The 18059-nt window shown below is 52.9% G+C and overlaps 9 protein-coding genes across 9 annotated transcripts; 5 read left to right on the top strand and 4 right to left on the bottom strand.

Moving 5' to 3' along the window:
• Window positions 1–81: 81 nt before the first annotated feature.
• CC84DRAFT_1095418 (beta-1,3-glucanase) lies at window positions 82–2960 on the top strand (the record flags this gene model as incomplete). Its single annotated transcript, XM_018174615.1, has 2 exons — window positions 82–231; window positions 525–2960. 2 exons carry the CDS (start codon window positions 82–84, stop codon window positions 2958–2960), a joined length of 2586 nt encoding a protein of 861 aa, XP_018034564.1.
• A 504-nt stretch (window positions 2961–3464) lies between these two features.
• Window positions 3465–5923, top strand: CC84DRAFT_1166295 (tRNA pseudouridine synthase D). The gene has a single exon (XM_018178924.1). It carries the CDS (start codon window positions 3483–3485, stop codon window positions 5901–5903), a length of 2421 nt encoding a protein of 806 aa, XP_018034563.1. The 5' UTR covers window positions 3465–3482; the 3' UTR covers window positions 5904–5923.
• A 494-nt stretch (window positions 5924–6417) lies between these two features.
• On the top strand, window positions 6418–10719 carry CC84DRAFT_1207360 (HET-domain-containing protein). Its single transcript, XM_018182097.1, has 3 exons — window positions 6418–7198; window positions 7254–7474; window positions 7523–10719. The coding sequence occupies exons 1-3, from the start codon at window positions 6784–6786 to the stop codon at window positions 10640–10642; spliced, it is 3756 nt and encodes a 1251-aa protein (XP_018034562.1). The 5' UTR covers window positions 6418–6783; the 3' UTR covers window positions 10643–10719.
• Window positions 10720–11000: 281 nt separating this feature from the next.
• Window positions 11001–11931, top strand: CC84DRAFT_1207359 (uncharacterized protein). Its single transcript, XM_018182096.1, has 2 exons — window positions 11001–11544; window positions 11622–11931. The coding sequence occupies exons 1-2, from the start codon at window positions 11112–11114 to the stop codon at window positions 11864–11866; spliced, it is 678 nt and encodes a 225-aa protein (XP_018034561.1). The 5' UTR covers window positions 11001–11111; the 3' UTR covers window positions 11867–11931.
• Window positions 11932–12068: 137 nt separating this feature from the next.
• CC84DRAFT_1261178 (uncharacterized protein) lies at window positions 12069–13632 on the bottom strand. Its single transcript, XM_018185043.1, has one exon. It carries the CDS (start codon window positions 13283–13285, stop codon window positions 12077–12079), a length of 1209 nt encoding a protein of 402 aa, XP_018034560.1. The 5' UTR covers window positions 13286–13632; the 3' UTR covers window positions 12069–12076.
• Window positions 13473–13736, bottom strand: CC84DRAFT_1053526 (uncharacterized protein; the record flags this gene model as incomplete). The annotated part of the gene is made up of 1 exon (XM_018173506.1): window positions 13473–13736. A coding segment is annotated over one exon (264 nt), but the record flags the coding sequence as incomplete, so codon positions are not given.
• A 464-nt stretch (window positions 13737–14200) lies between these two features.
• Window positions 14201–14832, bottom strand: CC84DRAFT_1207357 (uncharacterized protein; the record flags this gene model as incomplete). The annotated part of the gene is made up of 1 exon (XM_018182095.1): window positions 14201–14832. The coding sequence occupies one exon, from the start codon at window positions 14830–14832 to the stop codon at window positions 14341–14343; it is 492 nt and encodes a 163-aa protein (XP_018034558.1). The 3' UTR covers window positions 14201–14340.
• Window positions 14833–15751: 919 nt separating this feature from the next.
• On the bottom strand, window positions 15752–17101 carry CC84DRAFT_1261176 (uncharacterized protein). The gene is made up of 3 exons (XM_018185042.1): window positions 16665–17101; window positions 16457–16606; window positions 15752–16347 (listed from the first exon to the last, which is right to left on the bottom strand). Exons 1-3 carry the CDS (start codon window positions 16772–16774, stop codon window positions 16095–16097), a joined length of 513 nt encoding a protein of 170 aa, XP_018034557.1. The 5' UTR covers window positions 16775–17101; the 3' UTR covers window positions 15752–16094.
• Window positions 17090–17855, top strand: CC84DRAFT_1150174 (uncharacterized protein; the record flags this gene model as incomplete). Its single annotated transcript, XM_018176694.1, has 2 exons — window positions 17090–17536; window positions 17584–17855. The coding sequence occupies exons 1-2, from the start codon at window positions 17428–17430 to the stop codon at window positions 17853–17855; spliced, it is 381 nt and encodes a 126-aa protein (XP_018034556.1). The 5' UTR covers window positions 17090–17427.
• Between the last annotated feature and the right edge of the window lie 204 nt (window positions 17856–18059).

The following is an 18059-nucleotide window of genomic DNA, read 5'->3' as shown; positions in this document are numbered from 1 at the left end:
CATTCCCATGGCTTGCGGGCTGGCGTGAATGGGCCGACGGGCGTCACTGGGCATGGTGGCGCGGAGAAAGAGATAGGGTACATGGTGAAGACTCCGGATATAAAATGTCAATGCCATGCTGGTAGTGAAGGGGCCAGATGGGAGCGAGAAACACATGCCGGCCATCAGAAACTTGAAACAAGGAGGTTTGGAAACACACCTGCCCATTGGCGCGAACCTACCCTCGCCTCTGTGAGTCCAGCCTAATCTCTTTTTGCCTCCGGTGACTCTCTATATGAACAATGTCCGCCGCTCACCTGCATTCTCGCCTTCACGCGGCTTGCAGTTGCTCGCATTGCATTGTTCTATTCTCTTCTATTCATCCGCATTGTGTCGGTCATTCATTCATTGCCACCTTCACTCTACTATGCACGGTGTTTCTACATAGACTTTCTTTCCCCTTCCACCGTTGCTCCAACAACTTGCATTCTTTACCCAGCAACCCCACCGACGCGTCTCTGTGAGACTAACTTCGAATCCCAAAGTTCCGACAATCCTTCAAACCAACCTTTACATCTTCAAGACTCACACTAGCTATCACCATGGTAGCATTCAGCGCCACGGCGCTTTTCCTCACGCTGCGCGTGCTTCTTTCGGCAACCCCGTCGTCTGCTGCGCCGGTCGCACAGGCAGACACTCCAGCAACGGGCGCAGCCAGTGGCTACTGGCTTCCTGAACTTGCTTCCAAGGGACAAGGAAAAGCCGCATTCAACGAGGCCCCGGATACCTACCTAGTGTACCGGAATGTTATGGACTTCGGAGCCAAGGGTGACGGTTCAACCGACGATACCGCCGCTATCAACAAGGCCATCGCTTCCCTGACCAAGACCTCTTCTGACAGCGAAGTACGGTGCGGTGAGGGTTGTGACTCTACCACCATCACCCCGGCCGTCGTCTACTTCCCCCCCGGAACCTACATGATTAGCAAGCCCATTATTCAGTACTACTACACTCAATTCATTGGCGATGCCAAGCAGCTACCCACGCTCAAGGCTACCGCTGCTTTCGAGGGTATGGGTCTCATCGATGCTGACCCTTACATTGAGGGTGGCAACGGCGCCAACTGGTTCACCAACCAGAACAACTTCTACCGTTCCATTCGCAACTTCATCATTGATATCTCGGCTGCTAAGGCCGCCGCCGGTGTGCACTGGCAGGTCTCACAAGCTACCAGCATCCAGAATGTCGTCTTCAACATGGCCGATGCCAGCACACCCGAGGGCCAGGCCCAAAAGGGTATCTTCCAAGACAACGGCTCCGGTGGTTTCATGACTGACCTCGTCTTCAACGGCGGTGCCATTGGTGCTTTCCTCGGTAGCCAACAATTCACTACCCGTAACATGACCTTCAACAAGTGCGGTACCGGTATCTACATGAACTGGAACTGGCTCTGGACCATGAAGTCAAACACCTTCAACGGCTGCAAGGTCGGTCTCGATATGGCCAACGCTCCTAATAACCAGACTGTCGGCTCTGTGCTCCTCTTGGACAGCAAGTACATTTCCACCCCTATCGGTGTCAACACTTCTTTCTCCGAGACCAGCATTCCCGTCGGTGGTGGCACCCTCATCATCGACAATGTTGACTTCTCTGGCACCGAGACAGCTGTCCAAGACTTTCAAGGCAAAAAGCTCCTCGCTGGTGGTTCGATTGTCAAGACCTGGGCTCAGGGTAACGCTCTTGCCTCTGGCGGCACCCAGGGCCGCGTCCAGGGCAATGTTCAGAACGGACCTACGAAGCCCCAGAGCCTTCTCGGTAAAGACGGTGGTCTCTTCGAGCGCAGCAAGCCTCTTTACGCTGACGTTGCTGCCGGCCAGTTCGTCAGCCTGAAGACTGCTGGTGCAAAGGGTGACGGTAAGACCGACGACACCAAGGCTGTGCAAGCTGCCATAGATGGTCTCACCGATGGCCAGGTCCTCTGGATCGATCACGGTGCCTACATCCTCTCCGACACCATCGTCATCCCTGCCGAGAAGAACATCAAGATCGTCGGTGAGACCTACCCTCTCCTAATGGCTACCGGTGCCAACTTTGAGGACATGGAGAACCCCAAGCCGCTCTTCCAGGTCGGCAAACAGACCGGCGACAAGGGTGCCTTCGAGATGTCCGACTCCATCATCACCACCAAGGGACCCGCTCCCGGTGCTATCCTCATGGAGTGGAACATCAATGCCGAGAACGGCGCCGCTGGTCTTTGGGACGTCCACTTCCGCGTTGGTGGTTTCCAAGGTACTGAGCTCCAGTCCGACACGTGCAGCAAGCAGAACGGCACCACGCACGACGCCGACCCCAAATGCATCGGTTCCTTCATGCAGCTCCACATCACCAAGAACTCCAACGGCTATTTCGAGAATGTCTGGCTGTGGACCGCCGACCACGAGCTCGACCTCAAGGACCACAATCAGATCGACATCTACAACGGACGTGGCATGCTCGTCGAGTCGCAGGGACCCGTCTGGCTCTACGGCACCGCTTCGGAGCACTCTGTCCTCTCTCAGTACCACTTCCAGGGCGCAAAGGACATCTACCTCGGCGCCATCCAGACCGAGACGCCGTACTACCAGCCCAACCCCAACGCGCTGCAGCCCTTCAAGAAGAACGATAAGTACTTCGATCCGGACATGAGCGCCAAGAGCGACAAGACAGCCTGGGCGGTGCGGATCATCGAGAGCGACAACATCTGGGTGTACGGTGCGGGCACATACAGCTTCTTCCAGGACTACAGCCAGGACTGCGTCGCGGCCAACAACTGCCAGGAGCACATCAACGAGATTGACGCGAAGTCGACCAACATCAACGTGTTTGGTCTGTCCTCCAAAGCGTCTGTCAACATGATCACGCAGGATGGCAAGGGTCTTGCGCTCGACAGCGACAACAGGTCCAACTTCTGCGCCACGCTGGGCATCTTTGCCCAGGCGTAGATGCGTCCGTGCCTGCTCCTCAGGCTGACGAGTCTCCTATTTCTCTTCTTCATTTGGCCGCGAGATACCTCCTCGATTTAGACTTACTTCTTTCCCTCTTGCGGGGCCCTATTGATCAGCATAGCATGAAGCATGTATCTACCTTTCTTACTCTCGCTCAAGAACCTTGAATGTCGCGCGAAGCACAGCAACAGCAAGACATGTTATACCCGAGTTGCTGGAAGTGATGGGACGTGGTGGTGGACTGAAGTGAAGGAATTGTATAGGCGACTAGTCAAGGACGCGCATACAATATGTAGAGCAACCGAACGAAATGCAACGAAAGATGAACCAAATCTGAAACCAATGAAATGCAAAATGCCTCCATCGTCTACTGTGATGTCCACCCAGTGCACTTCGCCCTGCCCTACCCGGCGCCGCGCCAAAGCGCCCCTCGCCTAATCCTGCCCCGCAAAAAAACATAGCTCTCGAAAACTTACCCTGCAGCTCTTCAAGCTTTCACACACAACACACACATTCGCCATGTCCGAGCCCTCAGACATAAACGCGCGCCCCGCAAAACGCGCGCGCCTTGACGAGCCCTCCGCAGAGGCGCTCCCCAAAGCGCCAATCGTCTCCGACACGCCCACCAGCACCAACGAGCACGACCTCGAGCGCGAAGCCAGAGCCGGCATCACCGAGTACGTGTGCCCGGACAACCTGGGATTCACCGGCGTGCTAAAGCAGCGGTACACGGACTTTTTGGTGAACGAGATTGGGCTCGATGGAGAGGTTCTGCATTTAAGGAAGGCGGGTGTCGAGGGAAAGCCCGAGCAGAAGGAGGAGGAGGAGGTAGTGACTGCCAAGGAGAGCGCGAATGGCAACCCCAAGAGGAAAATAGAGGCGTTGGAGGAGAGCGGTCCTGTTGCGAAACTCAAGCTCGAAGAGAGTGTCGTGCAGGAGACGACTGTTGGGAGCGGAATGGGCGCGGTCCAGGAGAACGGAGTTGCGCCGCCTGCTGAAACGGAGAATGGCCCCGCCAACAATGCGCCAACCAGCAAAGAGGCAGTAGAGCCTCCAAAAGAAGACGAGACTTTCGTGGTACAGGAGGCGGACTTGGCAGACCTTCATGCAATCTTTGGAGAGGATACTACCAAGGACATCGTTGCGCTTGTCCGTGCGATACGCAGGAAAGAAGACCGGAAAGCAAAAGACTTTAGAGCTGTCATCGCGCCTCCAATTACAGATAAAGACGTTCGTACACGCGCTCACCAGTCGCTACGCCGGATTTTCCCCAATCTGCTCGAAAGCTCCATGGAGGCCGACCAGTCGCTGCGCATTAAAGCGGTTCCACCAAAGGAACGCAAAGGGAAGAACAAGAAGGAGAGGGGAGATCGAGGCAACAACCGTGAGAACGGCCCGGATCGCCGAAAAGGACAGCTTGCGTGGGAAGAGCTGGGTGGTGAATACTTGCATTTCACGCTATACAAGGAGAACAAAGACACCATGGAAGTCATCGGCTTCTTGGGTAGCAAGTTGGGTGGAGGTAAAAACCCGTTTAGCTTTGCAGGCACGAAGGACAGGCGCGCATGCACTGTCCAGCGTGTTTGCGTAAAGCGCCAGACTGCCGAGCGCATAAACCATTTCAACAAGATGCTCTTCAGTGCGGCTGTTGGCGACTACTCGTATGAGAAAAGAGACCTTGGCCTAGGCGATCTCAAAGGCAATGAGTTCGTCATAACGCTACGTGACTGCCACTTCCAGAACGAAGAGGGGCTGGACCTGGAGCAGCGCGTCAAGCTTGCCAACGACATTGTTTCAAAGGCGATCACAGACTTCTCGAAAGAAGGCTTCATCAACTACTATGGTCTGCAGCGATTCGGTTCCTTCGCAGCTAGCACCGACACCGTGGGGCTGAAAATGCTCCAGAACAACCTGAAAGGCGCAGTGGAAGATCTGCTAGCCTACAGCGATACCGCGCTCGCTGCTGCCGAAGGCAGGCCGGAAGACCCCTCGATCATGATATCGCAGGATGACAGAAACCGCGCAAAAGCTTTACACATCTGGAAAACCACCGGCAAAGGCGGTCCTGCTCTCGAAATCTTACCATACAAGTTCAAGGCGGAGCGAAGCATCGTCCAGCACCTAAGTTCCAGGAACAGCAAAAGCGGAAGATACGACAGGACGAGCGATTGGCAGGGCGCTCTCCAGATTATCCCACGCCAGCTGCGTCTGATGTATGTGCATGCCTATCAGAGTCTCGTGTGGAACACAGTAGCTGGCAAGCGCTGGAGCACGTACGGCTCTAAGGTCGTGGAAGGTGACCTCGTTCTTGTTCACGAGCACAAAGACAAGGAAGCCAATGCCGAAGTCGCGACTAAGGACTCCATTGATCAAGACGGCGAAATTGTCATAAACCCCGCAGGCGACGATAGTGCTCTCGCAGCGGACGACCAGTTCGAGCGCGCCCGTGCTCTGACCGCAGAGGAAGCAGCGAGTGGACAGTATACCATCTTCGACGTTGTGCTGCCGCAGCCAGGCTTCGACGTCGAATACCCAAGGAACGAGATCGCCAAGTTCTACGAGGAGTTTATGGGTAGCGAGAGGGGCGGAGGCCTGGATCCGCACAACATGCGCCGGCCCTGGAGGGAAGTCAGTCTGAGCGGGGGTTACAGGAAGTTCCTTGCCCGGCCGCTGAAGCCTCTTGAATACTCAGTCCACAGCTATTTCAGGCCTGAGGAGCAGTTTGTCGAGACAGACTTGCAGAAAGTGAGGAAGGAAGAAGGGAAGGAGGAGGTGCAGAATGGGGAGGATGTCGAGATGGCAGACGAGGCGGCGAATAAGATTGCAGTGGTGCTCAAAATGCAGCTTGCATCTAGCCAGTATGCAACGATGGCGCTGAGGGAGCTGATGAAAGCGGGCGGCGTGAGGGCGTTCAAGCCTGAGTTTATGGGTGGGCGGTAGTAGGTAGAGAAGAAACCACCGACCGACTTCGGCCTCCGCTTGGGCCGGGTCGCAACACAAATGATAGCTCCCCCGCGGCCTCCTCTTCTTCCTTCATGGGTTATTGTCTCTTGGTTTCCGCTTCCAGACCACAAATATTGCCCACGCAATATTACTGATTACGATGTCACAGAGTTACACAATGTTCTACCAGACCGGTCACGAAGATACCTAGGTGACCCTAGAGTCAGTAGTGCACTTATCGTCGAGTCCGCTGTGTTGACTAAGCTGTACGTCGGACGATCCAGAACTAATATTCTTTGTTTTTAGAGCATTGGGGCGAGCCACAATCGTATGACCGTGATCATACAGCAGCCGCGAAGCATCGATATGGATTCGGAGCTACGCTACAATGTGACGACATGTCGGAAACGGCTCATCGTTTCACAAACATCGTGTGGGGCCGGCGTTTCCCATGATATAGGGCAATAAATAGCAATGAACGGTCGTTCATGCGCACAGATGTCTTCTTTCGCATTTATCAGCTCGAGATCTGCTCCTCTCCTGCATGCGGCGTACCACCTTGGTCTTGGCTTTTTCAGCCTTGCATCTCGTCTAGCAGCTGTCCAATCGCGCTTTTGCTTTTCCCAGCCTTGTCGTCGTTCTCGCCCCCCGAACCGCTCAGGTGAACCAATGAAAGGACGACATCTGCAGCTGTTCGTAATGCCGTGAACGCCATGCAGGATTGCTGATGCAGTTTGGTCGAACAGGTTGCTTTCTAGGATAGCAGCTTCGGTCAAATCCGAATTGGATTTGGGACTCCGCGCCGGACCTGAAACCTATTTATTGCGCCTTGAGACTCGATCAGGGAGCGAGGATAGTTACTGTGCGGCGCGAAGTGATGGCTTCTACTCATGGACACTCCCACCAGAATGGCGCTGATGGGCGCAATGCATGCTGTGAGCCACAAGCCAAGAAGAACCAGCAACATGTAGGGAACCACAAGCCATACACTTATGCCAAAATTGCGCGAAAGCGCGGCGCTATTCGTATACTCAAGCTCTATCCAAGCAATCCACAAAACCCCGACGTCGAATGCGAGTTGATCGAGAGTGGCACAGATGGTATTGAGAAGTATGAGGCTTTATCGTGGTGCTGGGGAAAGGAGCAAAAGGAGAACTTCATCAACATCAGGCAAAAGAACAAGATATATGTGAAGAAGGTCCAGCCCAACCTATTTGAGGCTCTGAAAGCACTTCGGTACCGGACTAAGGACCGTTATCTATGGGTGGATGCCGTGTGCATCGATCAAGAAAGTCAGTCTGCTCCTACTCATTACCCACGATGAACAGCTGCTCAAGTGGCTTCCAGATCTTGAAGAAAAGAATCACCAGGTGGAAATGATGTTTGAGATATATGGGAAAGCGAGCAAGGTTTGCATCTGGCTTGGGACGGCAAATGACTCAAGTTGCCTTGCTCTACGGTTCATTGAGAACGAAGTGTTGCACTTGAAAGATTTTGACAGGCTATGCGAACAGCGCGACGCAAGCGAAAAATGGGAGGCACTGTTAGAATTAATGCAACGACCTTGGGTAAATCTCCTTGACCTTACCTGTAAATTTACACTAATTTTAGCTAAGTTCTCTCGGAGATGGGTTGTACAGGAAATTGCCTTGGCACAAGAGGCGACTGTATATTGCGGAGAGCATTCTATTGGATGGAGAGATTTCGCCGTCGCTGTGGAGCTCTTTGTTGAGGTCGAAACAGCTACCCATCGGTTGTCTGAGGTGATGAGAAAGGACTCGAGAGATAAACACGTTCCTGGATTGTTCGAGTATGTGTCCGCTCTGGGCGCCAGCCTGCTCGTTGATGCGACAGATCGTCTCTTCCGAGATTTCAAGCAAGAGCACCAGATCAGTGAAGAGAAGGATAAGCATGAGGATGAGGATGTTGACTCCGACTCTGATAACGATGAAGACGTGGCCAACTTAACACCGAATGGCAGTGAAAATAAGCCAGAAAAGTCCACTGTGGTAGCCAAAAATCAGATGCGACCACTTCTCAGCCTCGAATACCTGGTCTCCAGCCTTACGATCTTTGATACCACGATGCCACATGACACAATTTATGCGCTTCTTGCCATCGCAAAAGACACCACTCCACAAGCCGCGAGCCGACATACCGATGATCATAGATCTACCGACTATGTCCGCCAAGGTCTTGAAGTTTTCACCCAACGTAAACGATACAACGTAAATTATGATCTGCCTTACGTGGATGTTTGCAGAGAATTCATCGAGTTCGCTATTGCAAGATCCATGCAAGTCGACCCAAGCCGAGCTTTGGACGTCATATGCCGACCATGGGCCACGAACCAAAAGATGCTCAATGCGACGAAGGTACAGCAAGAAAAGGAGCACCAACGGAAGATTAGTGACATGAAGAAAGAGCGAGTCGAAAGTCAGCGGCGTCCAATTCATCGAGGCTCTTCCTTCGGCAGTCGACGTGATAGCGCTCAACCTCAAGATCAGGGCGAGGAATCAAAGAAATTGCAGGGTGAGATTGAGAGCTACGAGGCGAAGAAAAAAGAAGACATGGAATTGCCTTCTTGGGTTCCACAGCTCAGTGGAGCTCCATTTGGCATGTACCAACAAGCTGGCATCACGGGTCTTAAAATGAGCCGGAAGAATGCAGACCCTCTTGTCGGCCTCCCCAGTACCACACACAAGATCTACGCGGCCGCAGAAACCAAAAAGGTTGACACGAAGACGCTAAAGTTCCGCAAAAGATCTGACCCAGAACTCAACCATTACAGCATGTACGTCAGAGGTTTTGAGCTTGACAGCATCGAACGAGTGGAGCAGGCTTCGCTGAACGGCCAGATTCCAAGAGAATGGGCAGAACTTGCTGGCTGGGAGGATGCTAAGGGGAAACCGCCAGAAGCTTTCTGGAGAACACTCGTTGCTGACCGCGGAAAAGACGGAAAGAATCCACCGGTATACTACTCAAAGGCTTGTGCGGAGTCTTTCAACAAAGGAGGATACCAGAGCGGGGCGGTGAACACTGCTGACTTGATTTACTGGGAGCGAAACTCGGTGGTCTCCCAATTTTGCCGCCGAGTCCAAGCAGTCATCTGGAATCGCGCTCTTGTCAAGACCAGGAAGGGGCGTTTTGGCCTCGTGGATAAAGACGTAAAAGAGGGCGATCTAGTGTGCATTTTCTATGGCCTGAGTGTTCCAGTGGTACTTCGAAAAAGCTCCATGAAAGAGCCAAGCGTGTATCAAAAAGAACTTGAGTGGGAGGCCAACTTTCTCGTTAATATGGTATACAGCTGCTGGAAAGATGTCAAGGCGCGTAGGCACCAGCATGAGCTACGTAAACGTGCTGAGATGGCAACTCTCATCCGTCAATGGCTGAAAAAGTCGAAATGGTTTCGCAACAACATCCTAACACTTCAAGGCCCGGTCGATCCCGAATCAGATCAAGACTTGATCAGAGATGCACTTAAAGCATTCGATGATTTCAGAGTGGAAAACAGAAAAAAGGCTTGGCCTCCTATCGCAACTCGATTGGAGAAAGAGAGACGTGCTACGCTAGCAAGAAAACAGGGTTCTGCTGAAAGCTCGAAGGTGAATGGCCACAGCAAGGAGGTTGAGACAACCCAGCCAAGCAGAGCATCGACTGGAATATCAACAGGAAGACCGGCACAATCTACTTCAGCGAAGGAGGAGGACTACGGCTTTGTCCACGAGACATTGAAAGACGGCACCAACACCCGGAAGCGCCTAGTGGACTGGTGGGAATTCGAGTACCAGCTGAAAGCTTTCCGCCGGTGGAAAGAGATTATCAAAGAGAGGAAAGAACGCAGAGTGGAAGAGTGGAGGGATATTATGAACATGGTAGAGCAGATGAAGAAAAAGAATGACTTTGAGCGGTTCTGCGTGTGGAGACAGAGAAACGGGTGGCATGAATATACTGATAACGAGAAATGTTTTACTGACGATGAGCAGAGCTACGCCATAGACTACCAAAAGCAAACACAAGCTGGTTCTCTGGGATCGTCTCGTGTGTCTTATACCATCCAAAAGGATTCGCAGACCAGATACATGCAAACGGTCGTTACCGTCGAACTGCTGGAAAAGATGCTCGCTCAGAAGAAGCTTGAACAGGCGCATTTATATCAGGAGGGCAACGGCGACATTTCAGGCCCCAGCTATGCGGGGACTGCTGGTCTCCACGATACAGGAGATGGGCATACCATATCTGGAGCTCAAGAATTATTCGACTCCGACGACGCCATGGCCAGCTCCGTAGCTACACTTTTGCCGAGTAGAGTCGACACATCAGCGGCAACTTTCGAGACAAATCCAAGACTCCCAGTCCGACCAAGCTGGATCAAGCCACCGCAACGGGAAGCAATGCAAAAGGCCAGAGAGAAGTCAAAGGAGAGAGACAGAAATCACAACGAGATCAAAAAGCTCCAAAAAAGGGTTAAGACTACCTTCTTCAGTCAAGAAGAGCCTAAGAAGAAGGAGCGAACGCCAGAAGATATCAGGAACCAAGAAAAAGCTATGCAAGATCTCAAGGAAGCGCTAAAAGAGCGGTATGGTGACGATGGATGGTACTCTTACAAGATGTTGGGGGAGTGTTATATACATGGCATGATGGACGGCGAGGCCATGCTGCTTCAGAATGAGGGCGACCCCACAGATAAGGAGCATACTGGCCATATTCCTTCCGTGGTGTTTGAGATTCGCTGAGTATTAAGGTGTGCGTTCAGCTGCAATATCTTCTCTTATCATTGGCGTTATACCAGGAATGACCAACATTTGATACCAATCTCTACCACCTATTTCATTCCTTTCTTGGCTCATCCTCACACGATCCTAACCGATTTGCAAGTCTCACTCCTGTCTCGTGACTACGTTTACACGAGGCTAAATCTTAACGTTATCCTAGCTAGTGCTTGAATATACGCCACAGACGCCTAAAGACTGGCAGCAAATCAAGTCAGCCTTTGTACGTAGAAGTCTCCGACAGCCTTACTACCCCGCACTACGGTCCAATGACTGATTAATCGAGTCACCAATCGTATATATGCGTACACAAATTAGACCATATTTTGGTATTTTCGCAGCCTAGGATTGTGACTTCCTTTTCCGAAACTCGCGATCACAAATTCCCAACTTAGCCAACCTCACCACAACGACATATGCATACTCAAGAACAATGGCGCCATCCACCGACGTTCAAATCGCTCCCCTCTCAGACCGTGATATCCCCGAAACTTTCCGCATGATGTCCCTCTCCTTTGGTACGGACGCACCCTTTATCAACGCCTACTTCCTCGCACACACCACGCCCGCCGGCCAAGCCTCCGGCGCCGAGCGTCTCCTAGCATGGAAGCACAGCGCGCCAAACTCCCAATTCCTGAGAGCTGTGGCTGCGTCGGAAGACGGCGGGGAAGTTGTCATCGGGATAGGGATCTGGACGTACATGACTGAGAAGCCACCGCAGACGCTGGATGAGGCGGAGGGCGAGGAGGGGGTGAGCAAGTACTGGCCTGAGGATGGGGCTAGGGAGTGGATGAGGGCGCTATGGAGGGAGTATGTTAAGCCAAGGACAGCGGCGGTAGTGGGAGCGGAGGGGAAGGGAGTTTATGGTGAGTGGCGGAATTTACGACCAGCAAACTGGGCTTGGAAGCTAACATCGCCTGTGCCCTAGTTCTTGAGCTTCTAGCTGTGCATCCGGAGTATAGGCGGCTCGGTGCTGGTGCTGCGCTGGTGAATGCGGGACTGAAGGCTGCGGAAGAGAAGGGTGTTGGTGCCATTATTGAGAGTACGGATGCTGGACGACCATTGTATGAGAAGTGTGGATTAAAGTGCGAGATTGAAAAGATGGTGTTTGATGTTGGAGAACAATTCAGCGGGAAGAAGACGCCGAAGTTATGTTTCATGGTGAAAGAGGCGGCTGCGGCTTCCTGAGGTGTTCGAGAAGTTTCTGGGGTTTGCAAACCGACTTGACGTGAACCACGCGATGATTCAGGGGCAATTGCGATATGCGCAAGTTGACGACATAGCGTAGACCTGAGAATTTTCCATTATCAGAAAAGGGGCACGAAGAACCGCAACACTTGATAGCTCTGCATCGGATCACTCTGTATAGTCATGACCATTCGTCTCATTCCCATGCCCTCAGCTCAGAACCGGAAGATACGATGACCATTCCAACCTCGCATAAACTCCACTTGGACTCCTCCTCAGCGCAAGGAAACTTGCTAAGAACAGGTAGATGCTACAAGCTGCCAGGAAACCTCCCAAAAGCACTGCACTTATACGAGTAATCTGGCGTATGATCCGGAGAAGTACTACTACACCTTGATTCAAGAACCCAGTTTTCTCTGTCTGCCACGCAAGTCCACGCCCATAAATGTACTCGGTGAATCTGCCTACAGGAACAACGATAACGAAACCTCCAATCAAGCCAAAACAGGAGACGCGCCAGAAGAGCTTTTCGGTGGGAGTAGGAAAGACCCAGTTCCACGCTGTAAGATGCAAAGCTCCATGCAAGACAAGCACCACGGCCATATAAACGAAAACCCTTCCGTCGACATTGTCGCGATAGTGAGAGTCGAACTCGAGATTTCGAGCGCGATCAACGAGACAATGACGGAAGCGACCTGCTGTCTCTTGGACGTTGCTACCCTGTGTGGGAAGTGTTATACCAACACGAGTAGGGCTTCGGAGCGCTAGGGATGCCATCGACCATCTGCGCAAATCTTTTGCAGAGAGTGCGATTTGTGCCCCGCTCGTGAACAACTTGCGACATGGCGCAAACAGAAGATGAGGATCCCATTGATCGACTGAAATTGGACTTACACCGAAGACCGGAGAATATACTGAGGCAATAACGGGATCGGCTGTTTTTTGGACGAGTTCGTTTGACAGAGGGGAATCGTCACCTGCGAGACAGAGATAATCGAGCTCGATCATACCGCGAGGGTCCACTGATTCATGTCCCAGCTCAAATACTATGTTTTTTGTCATGCTTGTAGCCATAAGCATCATAGCCACGATGCTTCGGCTGGGCTTGTCTTCCAGCACCGTCAGGGGGTGAGAAATGTTGTTCGGATTACGCCACCACATCAGTGGTAAGCACATGGCAAATGCCACATTGACAGCCGTGTTAAGTTCCAATAGCGAGATAGGAAGGTTCTGTACCCGGCGGCCGAGGACAGTGATGAGTAGCCACGTAAGCTGCCAGACAGCGACCGTGCGACCGAGCACATCGACACGCTGTAGATCAGTAATCTGCGTCGTATGTACATCGACGAAGACTCCGAGCTCTGCCAGTGTGCGGATGGCGACTGGTGTCAGGGTCATGCGGTCGATGGTATTGTGCATGTCGGTCGTCCAGACGACCACTCTATGCTAAATATAGAGTATGTTCGACATCCCAGATAAATATGGATAAGTAAGAGAGAAAATCGCTGACCGTGAGCGAGCTAGAACATTAGATCGACACATCTTCCCGGCCCGAGTCTCACATACTGTTTTTTCGTCGTGAATGGCGGTCTGGTACCAAGCTTTTCTGTAGTGTCACAGCGCACCTCCACTGTAGCCAGGCCATCAAGACCGCGGCCTCGGGTATCAAGATTGTTATAATGACCCACTTTGCCTTGCGGAGAAATACAGACTGCCACCTCTCTTGGTACGCGGGTGGATTAAGCTGAACAAAAGAGGAAAAAGACGTGACGAGCGCTGCAAGACAAGCATATAGGATTTCCCATGTCGACCGCACAGGTGAGGCGCCCACCCAGGATTGCGCGAACTCATGCTGAAGGACAGTTTGGTTGTTTGTTGGCAGTGTACTTGTCTGGTTTATGCTGAATGTAAGCGGTATTGCGGTCGTCCTGACGATGTGATAGGCTATTCCGCATAGAAGAAAAACCATAACTAATGGACGAAGACGAAGTCGACTTCACTTTGGGAAGGGACTTGGAAGGACTGATTCACCAAGGCTGAAGAGGCACATGGACAAATTAAATGCTGCGGTGCATGAGGGCTGAATCGCTTGATTATACGAATGATTCGGCTTCATTGGTTCAGCCTGGCAGCTGAGCTTTCATGGCTGCAGCCACACGACCAATTATCCTGGTATTTATGGCGATTCGTCGTCAACCATTCTTTCTTCACCTTTGTGCCTGGACGAGCTTCGGAATGGAGAACGAGTATTCGCAACGCTGGCTCACGCGCTGGTGCGCACAAGGTAAGCATGGTTGTTGTGCTTGCTGCTCTGGCTTCAACGAAAAACATTTTCGATGGCGCATGTTAATTTCACTGAAGAGCTGATAGGGTTTCGTAGAGTAAGTGACACGGTGAGGTGAAATAGTGATGGGTAGTTTAGGTGCATGGGAACGCCCAAGTACAGCGAATACGCTTACCCCTTCACTCCGATATCAAGGCAACCCCTCAATACACACCAGCCTCTCTCCCTTCTTCCCAAAACACTTCACCCCCTCGTCATCCTCCTTAACATTCCCACAATACACATGTCCCTCACACTCCTCCCGAAGACACCTGAACCTCCTCACCTCCTTTCCCCCCTTCTCCAACACATAGCACCCCTCATTGCACACCGTAGACTCACGCAGATGCTTACATCGCAGCGCCGCAGGGACCCGATACGCCTTGGTTTTGACAATCTTGGTTGGCATGTCGGAAAGATCGCGGCGCTCAAAGTGTGTGTAGTCTGGTGTCGGGCTCTTGGCGCGGATGACGTGGAAAGGCTTTGTGTCGAGGGGTTCGCGCGTGAGGAAGGCGGGGAGGTACTTTGGGGGTGGGCGTGGGGGAGTATAGACGGTGAGGGTGAAGGTGGTGTCGCGGGGTTCGGGTTTGCCGATGGGGTCCCATTCCGGGTTCCAGTAGCCGGTGTTGTAGTTTGTGGGCATGTTGTGGGTTTGGATTTGGAGTGTAGTCAGTGTTCTTTCTGTGCTGGTTCTAGGGTACGTGGGCGAGCGCGCATGCGAAAGGTATATACGCGCGGTGCCGCATTGTAAAGTTGACTGGGGAAAAGAAATGGAAGGCTGTGTGCAAACAAAGTAGTTGAAATGCGCTGGACAAAGACGCCGGGTGTAGTTAGGCAATTGAATTTAGTCAGTGAAGTGAGGAACAAACAAACGCGCTGTCTCAGACAAAAAGACCGAAGGCAGCCACAACAATGACCTGCGCGAGGTCCCCCACCAAGCTACGAGTTCGCAAGTCGTACTGCTCATAAAGGCTTCAGCGTCTGTGGCACTCTCCATCTAGACCAACCTGTGAGTTGCCTTGGCTGTGCATTCATCGATGCATTCCCAGTCCTCTTCACCGCCCACAGCTGCATAGCTCCTTACCACTGAACTACCACCTTCTTACTCACCCACCAAAAAAAAAAGATCTCCGGTCATACAGCTTATCATATACCTCCCACCTCGCTCTGCCTTTGGCACTGGCGCTGGCGCATCGCAGTGATACCGTCACACGGACCGACGGCTCAGCTTAGTGTTTGGAATATCTTACAACTTCCCAGAAGACAGGGGAAGAGGGTGGCTTACCGCAGGTATGCCAAGTAAGGGTGCAGTTGACTCAACACCATCCGACCCCGCCTCGCGGTTCGGGATCGGTGGCGCTAGGTGTTGAGGGCGGGCCGGTGAAGGCAGGCCTCTGCAGCCGTATGACCGAAGATGACCTGAAGAGTGTTCTTAAAATATATATAGCTGGAAAGTTTGAACGGGGTTATTTTGGTGGGTGGGTGGGTGTGGGCTAGCGAGGTGAATGATGTACGTGGAGGGCGGCGAGAGCGCTACGCGAAGTGATAGGCACATACAAAAGCTGTGATTTGACTCTTTTGTGTGCCGATATCTGATTGATTGACACTCTGGCATAAATTGGTGAGCAGATGCAAGATTTAGTCCTCAGGGCGGGATAAACCATAAAATTATCAGACCAGGCGACCAGAATACCCTCTCCTCTCACATTTCAGCTTATTCCAGCTCTTGCATTCGTATAGTACCTTTCCCAGTAGGCCATCGCGCTACTCTTTCTCCGCGCTCTTGCCAGCAATGCTTGTCGTCGACCGTCGCGCTCTCTGTGCGCTATCGCGCCCATGCATGAGCTCTCGCGAACCGGTCCTCCCCCAATTTAATTCCTTTGGACCGACATCTAAGTCTCTTCTTCAACCCCCACCTCTCCCTATGTCCACCATCATCAACCCCGGCGTTCTCCTGCCCCCTCCTCTTGCAAACGCGAACCCCACCTCTCCCGGCGTCGCTCTCGCATACACGCACCGATTGACGTCCCAGCCTATCTTTTGACTCTGCAGCATTTGTAGTACAGTCTGGTAGTGTCTCTCATGTGCAGATAGGTCCATGTCATATATCAATATGATGTTGCGGTGTGCTGTGAGGAAGGTGTCCGACAAGCCGGGGCTAGCGGGTTAGCATGGTATACTTGGGAAATGCAATATGCATGTTGACGTTGCTATCGACGTGATAGGTGGGCATGATGATGCAGTACGAATAGAGAAAAAAGACATACTAGAAGCTGATTATGTCGATAAGCATAGGCCACAGCTGGAACGGCAGTTGGGCGTGAATGCGAGAATAGTACCGCGCGCCCGTGATAGTGCTGTACATGTCTCTCGTCGGAAAGATTACCTTCCCGTTCTCGGGACATTCGCTTGGAAAGCTGCCAGTCCTTCAGCTCGAACGCTCCTCACGAGGCAGATGGGATAGGCGGTGCTCACGTGAGGTCGCTGCCGTCGACGGCAACGTAGGGCGACGGCGCCGAGCTCGCGACACTGCTCGTCGGCGAGGCTGCAGAGCCTGGCGATGCATAGCTGCCGGGCGTAGACATGGTCGTCGCAAGAGAAGATCGCAGAGGAGCTCAGGATGCGGCCTCGGCGATGTAGGCGCTAGGAATACGGCGCAGGCGAGGCGGGATGTTCAAAGTTTCTCGACGCCGGGTGTGTGCACACTGCGAGTTCTCGCATCGCATCCTATCCTGTTCCCTGTGCGATGCGGTACCGCCCCGCCCCGGTTTCAGCGTCGGCTACCCGTGTCGTTTCGTCGCTTTCGTCGCCGTTGTACGGCGTGCAAAACTGTGAAGTATCTGCATCGCTCTGCGAAGTGCCGGCGGAAACAAGACGGCAAGCACCACAGGCCCAGGTGGAGCACACCCGAAGCGTGCAAGTGCATGCAGGTGCAGTTCCAGTGACACGCGCGAGAGGCGCACGGCGCACCAGTGCATGCAACGTCGGCTATACCTGACAGCGTTAGAGCGGAGCTGGCGCCGTCGTCCATCGTGATGCTCTCCCGTCGACGTGACCCGTGACACGAGGGCGACCGTCTGACGTCACTAGAGCCGGAGCCTGGAATTCACATGTGGCCTGTCTAGCTGTACATAAGGATTCTAGAGACAGACTGCCCGCATTGGCACTTGCAGTTCCCGACTCAAATCCTGCTTCCAACCACATCCAGCTTCATCTGCTCTATACCACCGCCATCAACATGTCGAACAACGAAGAAACACAGCACGTCCCCACGACGAACAAGGACGAGGAAGAGGAAGGGAGCAAAGGCTCAGGAGGCCTTCTCGCGCCCATCGGCGACCCTATTGGTGTGTGCCTCCACCCATGCCTCCTCTTTCCTACTAACGCCCCTCAGGCAAGGCCCTCGAAACCGGCCTCCGCCCCATCGGCGCGCCTCTCGAAAAAGGCATCACCGGTCCCCTCGGCAAAGCCCTCGGCGGCAGCACACGCGGCGTCCTGGGCCCGCTTCTGGGCGAGAAGGAAGAGCGGTCTGAGGTACTCGGCGGCAACAACGTGGACAGCTACAGCAAGAAGGAGAGTCTGGGCGGCAAGGAGCAGAATGGCCAGAATCCGCTGGGCCTGGATCAGACAGGGCGGTGGGGGTTCCAGGATGATGAGAAAAAATAGTTTAGTTGTGGGGTGAGGGGAACATGATGTTGTATGAATATGGATATGGATATGGATATGGATTTGGGACTGGATGTCACGCTTAATGCTTGGAATGTGAACATTATGACCTCGAATACAATGGTGGATATCATGACTGTGAAGCCGCGATCAGACAAATGGGTATCCCAGCAACACCACAACGCCTTCCTATTCCCTTTCCCT

This window comes from Paraphaeosphaeria sporulosa (assembly GCF_001642045.1).
Source record: "Paraphaeosphaeria sporulosa strain AP3s5-JAC2a unplaced genomic scaffold CC84scaffold_7, whole genome shotgun sequence".
Taxonomy (NCBI): Eukaryota; Fungi; Ascomycota; class Dothideomycetes; order Pleosporales; family Didymosphaeriaceae; genus Paraphaeosphaeria; species Paraphaeosphaeria sporulosa.
This window is presented reverse-complemented; position numbering and strand designations above follow the sequence as displayed.

What these genes read in the sequence shown, in the direction of transcription:
- CC84DRAFT_1207359 (XM_018182096.1), top strand. Translation starts at nt 11,112, where the DNA reads ATGGCGCCATCCACCGACGTTCAAATCGCTCCCCTCTCAGACCGTGAT. An exon ending in GGAGGGGAAGGGAGTTTATG is followed by an intron (nt 11,545 to 11,621) that starts GTGAGTGGCGGA and finishes TTGAGCTTCTAG; the next exon opens with CTGTGCATCCGGAGTATAGG.
- CC84DRAFT_1261178 (XM_018185043.1), bottom strand. Translation starts at nt 13,285, where the DNA reads ATGCACAATACCATCGACCGCATGACCCTGACACCAGTCGCCATCCGC.
- CC84DRAFT_1207360 (XM_018182097.1), top strand. Translation starts at nt 6,784, where the DNA reads ATGGCTTCTACTCATGGACACTCCCACCAGAATGGCGCTGATGGGCGC. An exon ending in CGTGTGCATCGATCAAGAAA is followed by an intron (nt 7,199 to 7,253) that starts GTCAGTCTGCTC and finishes AGTGGCTTCCAG; the next exon opens with ATCTTGAAGAAAAGAATCAC. An exon ending in AATTAATGCAACGACCTTGG is followed by an intron (nt 7,475 to 7,522) that starts GTAAATCTCCTT and finishes ATTTTAGCTAAG; the next exon opens with TTCTCTCGGAGATGGGTTGT.
- CC84DRAFT_1261176 (XM_018185042.1), bottom strand. Translation starts at nt 16,774, where the DNA reads ATGTCTACGCCCGGCAGCTATGCATCGCCAGGCTCTGCAGCCTCGCCG. An exon ending in GTCGACGGCAGCGACCTCAC is followed by an intron (nt 16,607 to 16,664) that starts GTGAGCACCGCC and finishes AAGGACTGGCAG; the next exon opens with CTTTCCAAGCGAATGTCCCG. An exon ending in ATCGACATAATCAGCTTCTA is followed by an intron (nt 16,348 to 16,456) that starts GTATGTCTTTTT and finishes CTAACCCGCTAG; the next exon opens with CCCCGGCTTGTCGGACACCT.
- CC84DRAFT_1166295 (XM_018178924.1), top strand. Translation starts at nt 3,483, where the DNA reads ATGTCCGAGCCCTCAGACATAAACGCGCGCCCCGCAAAACGCGCGCGC.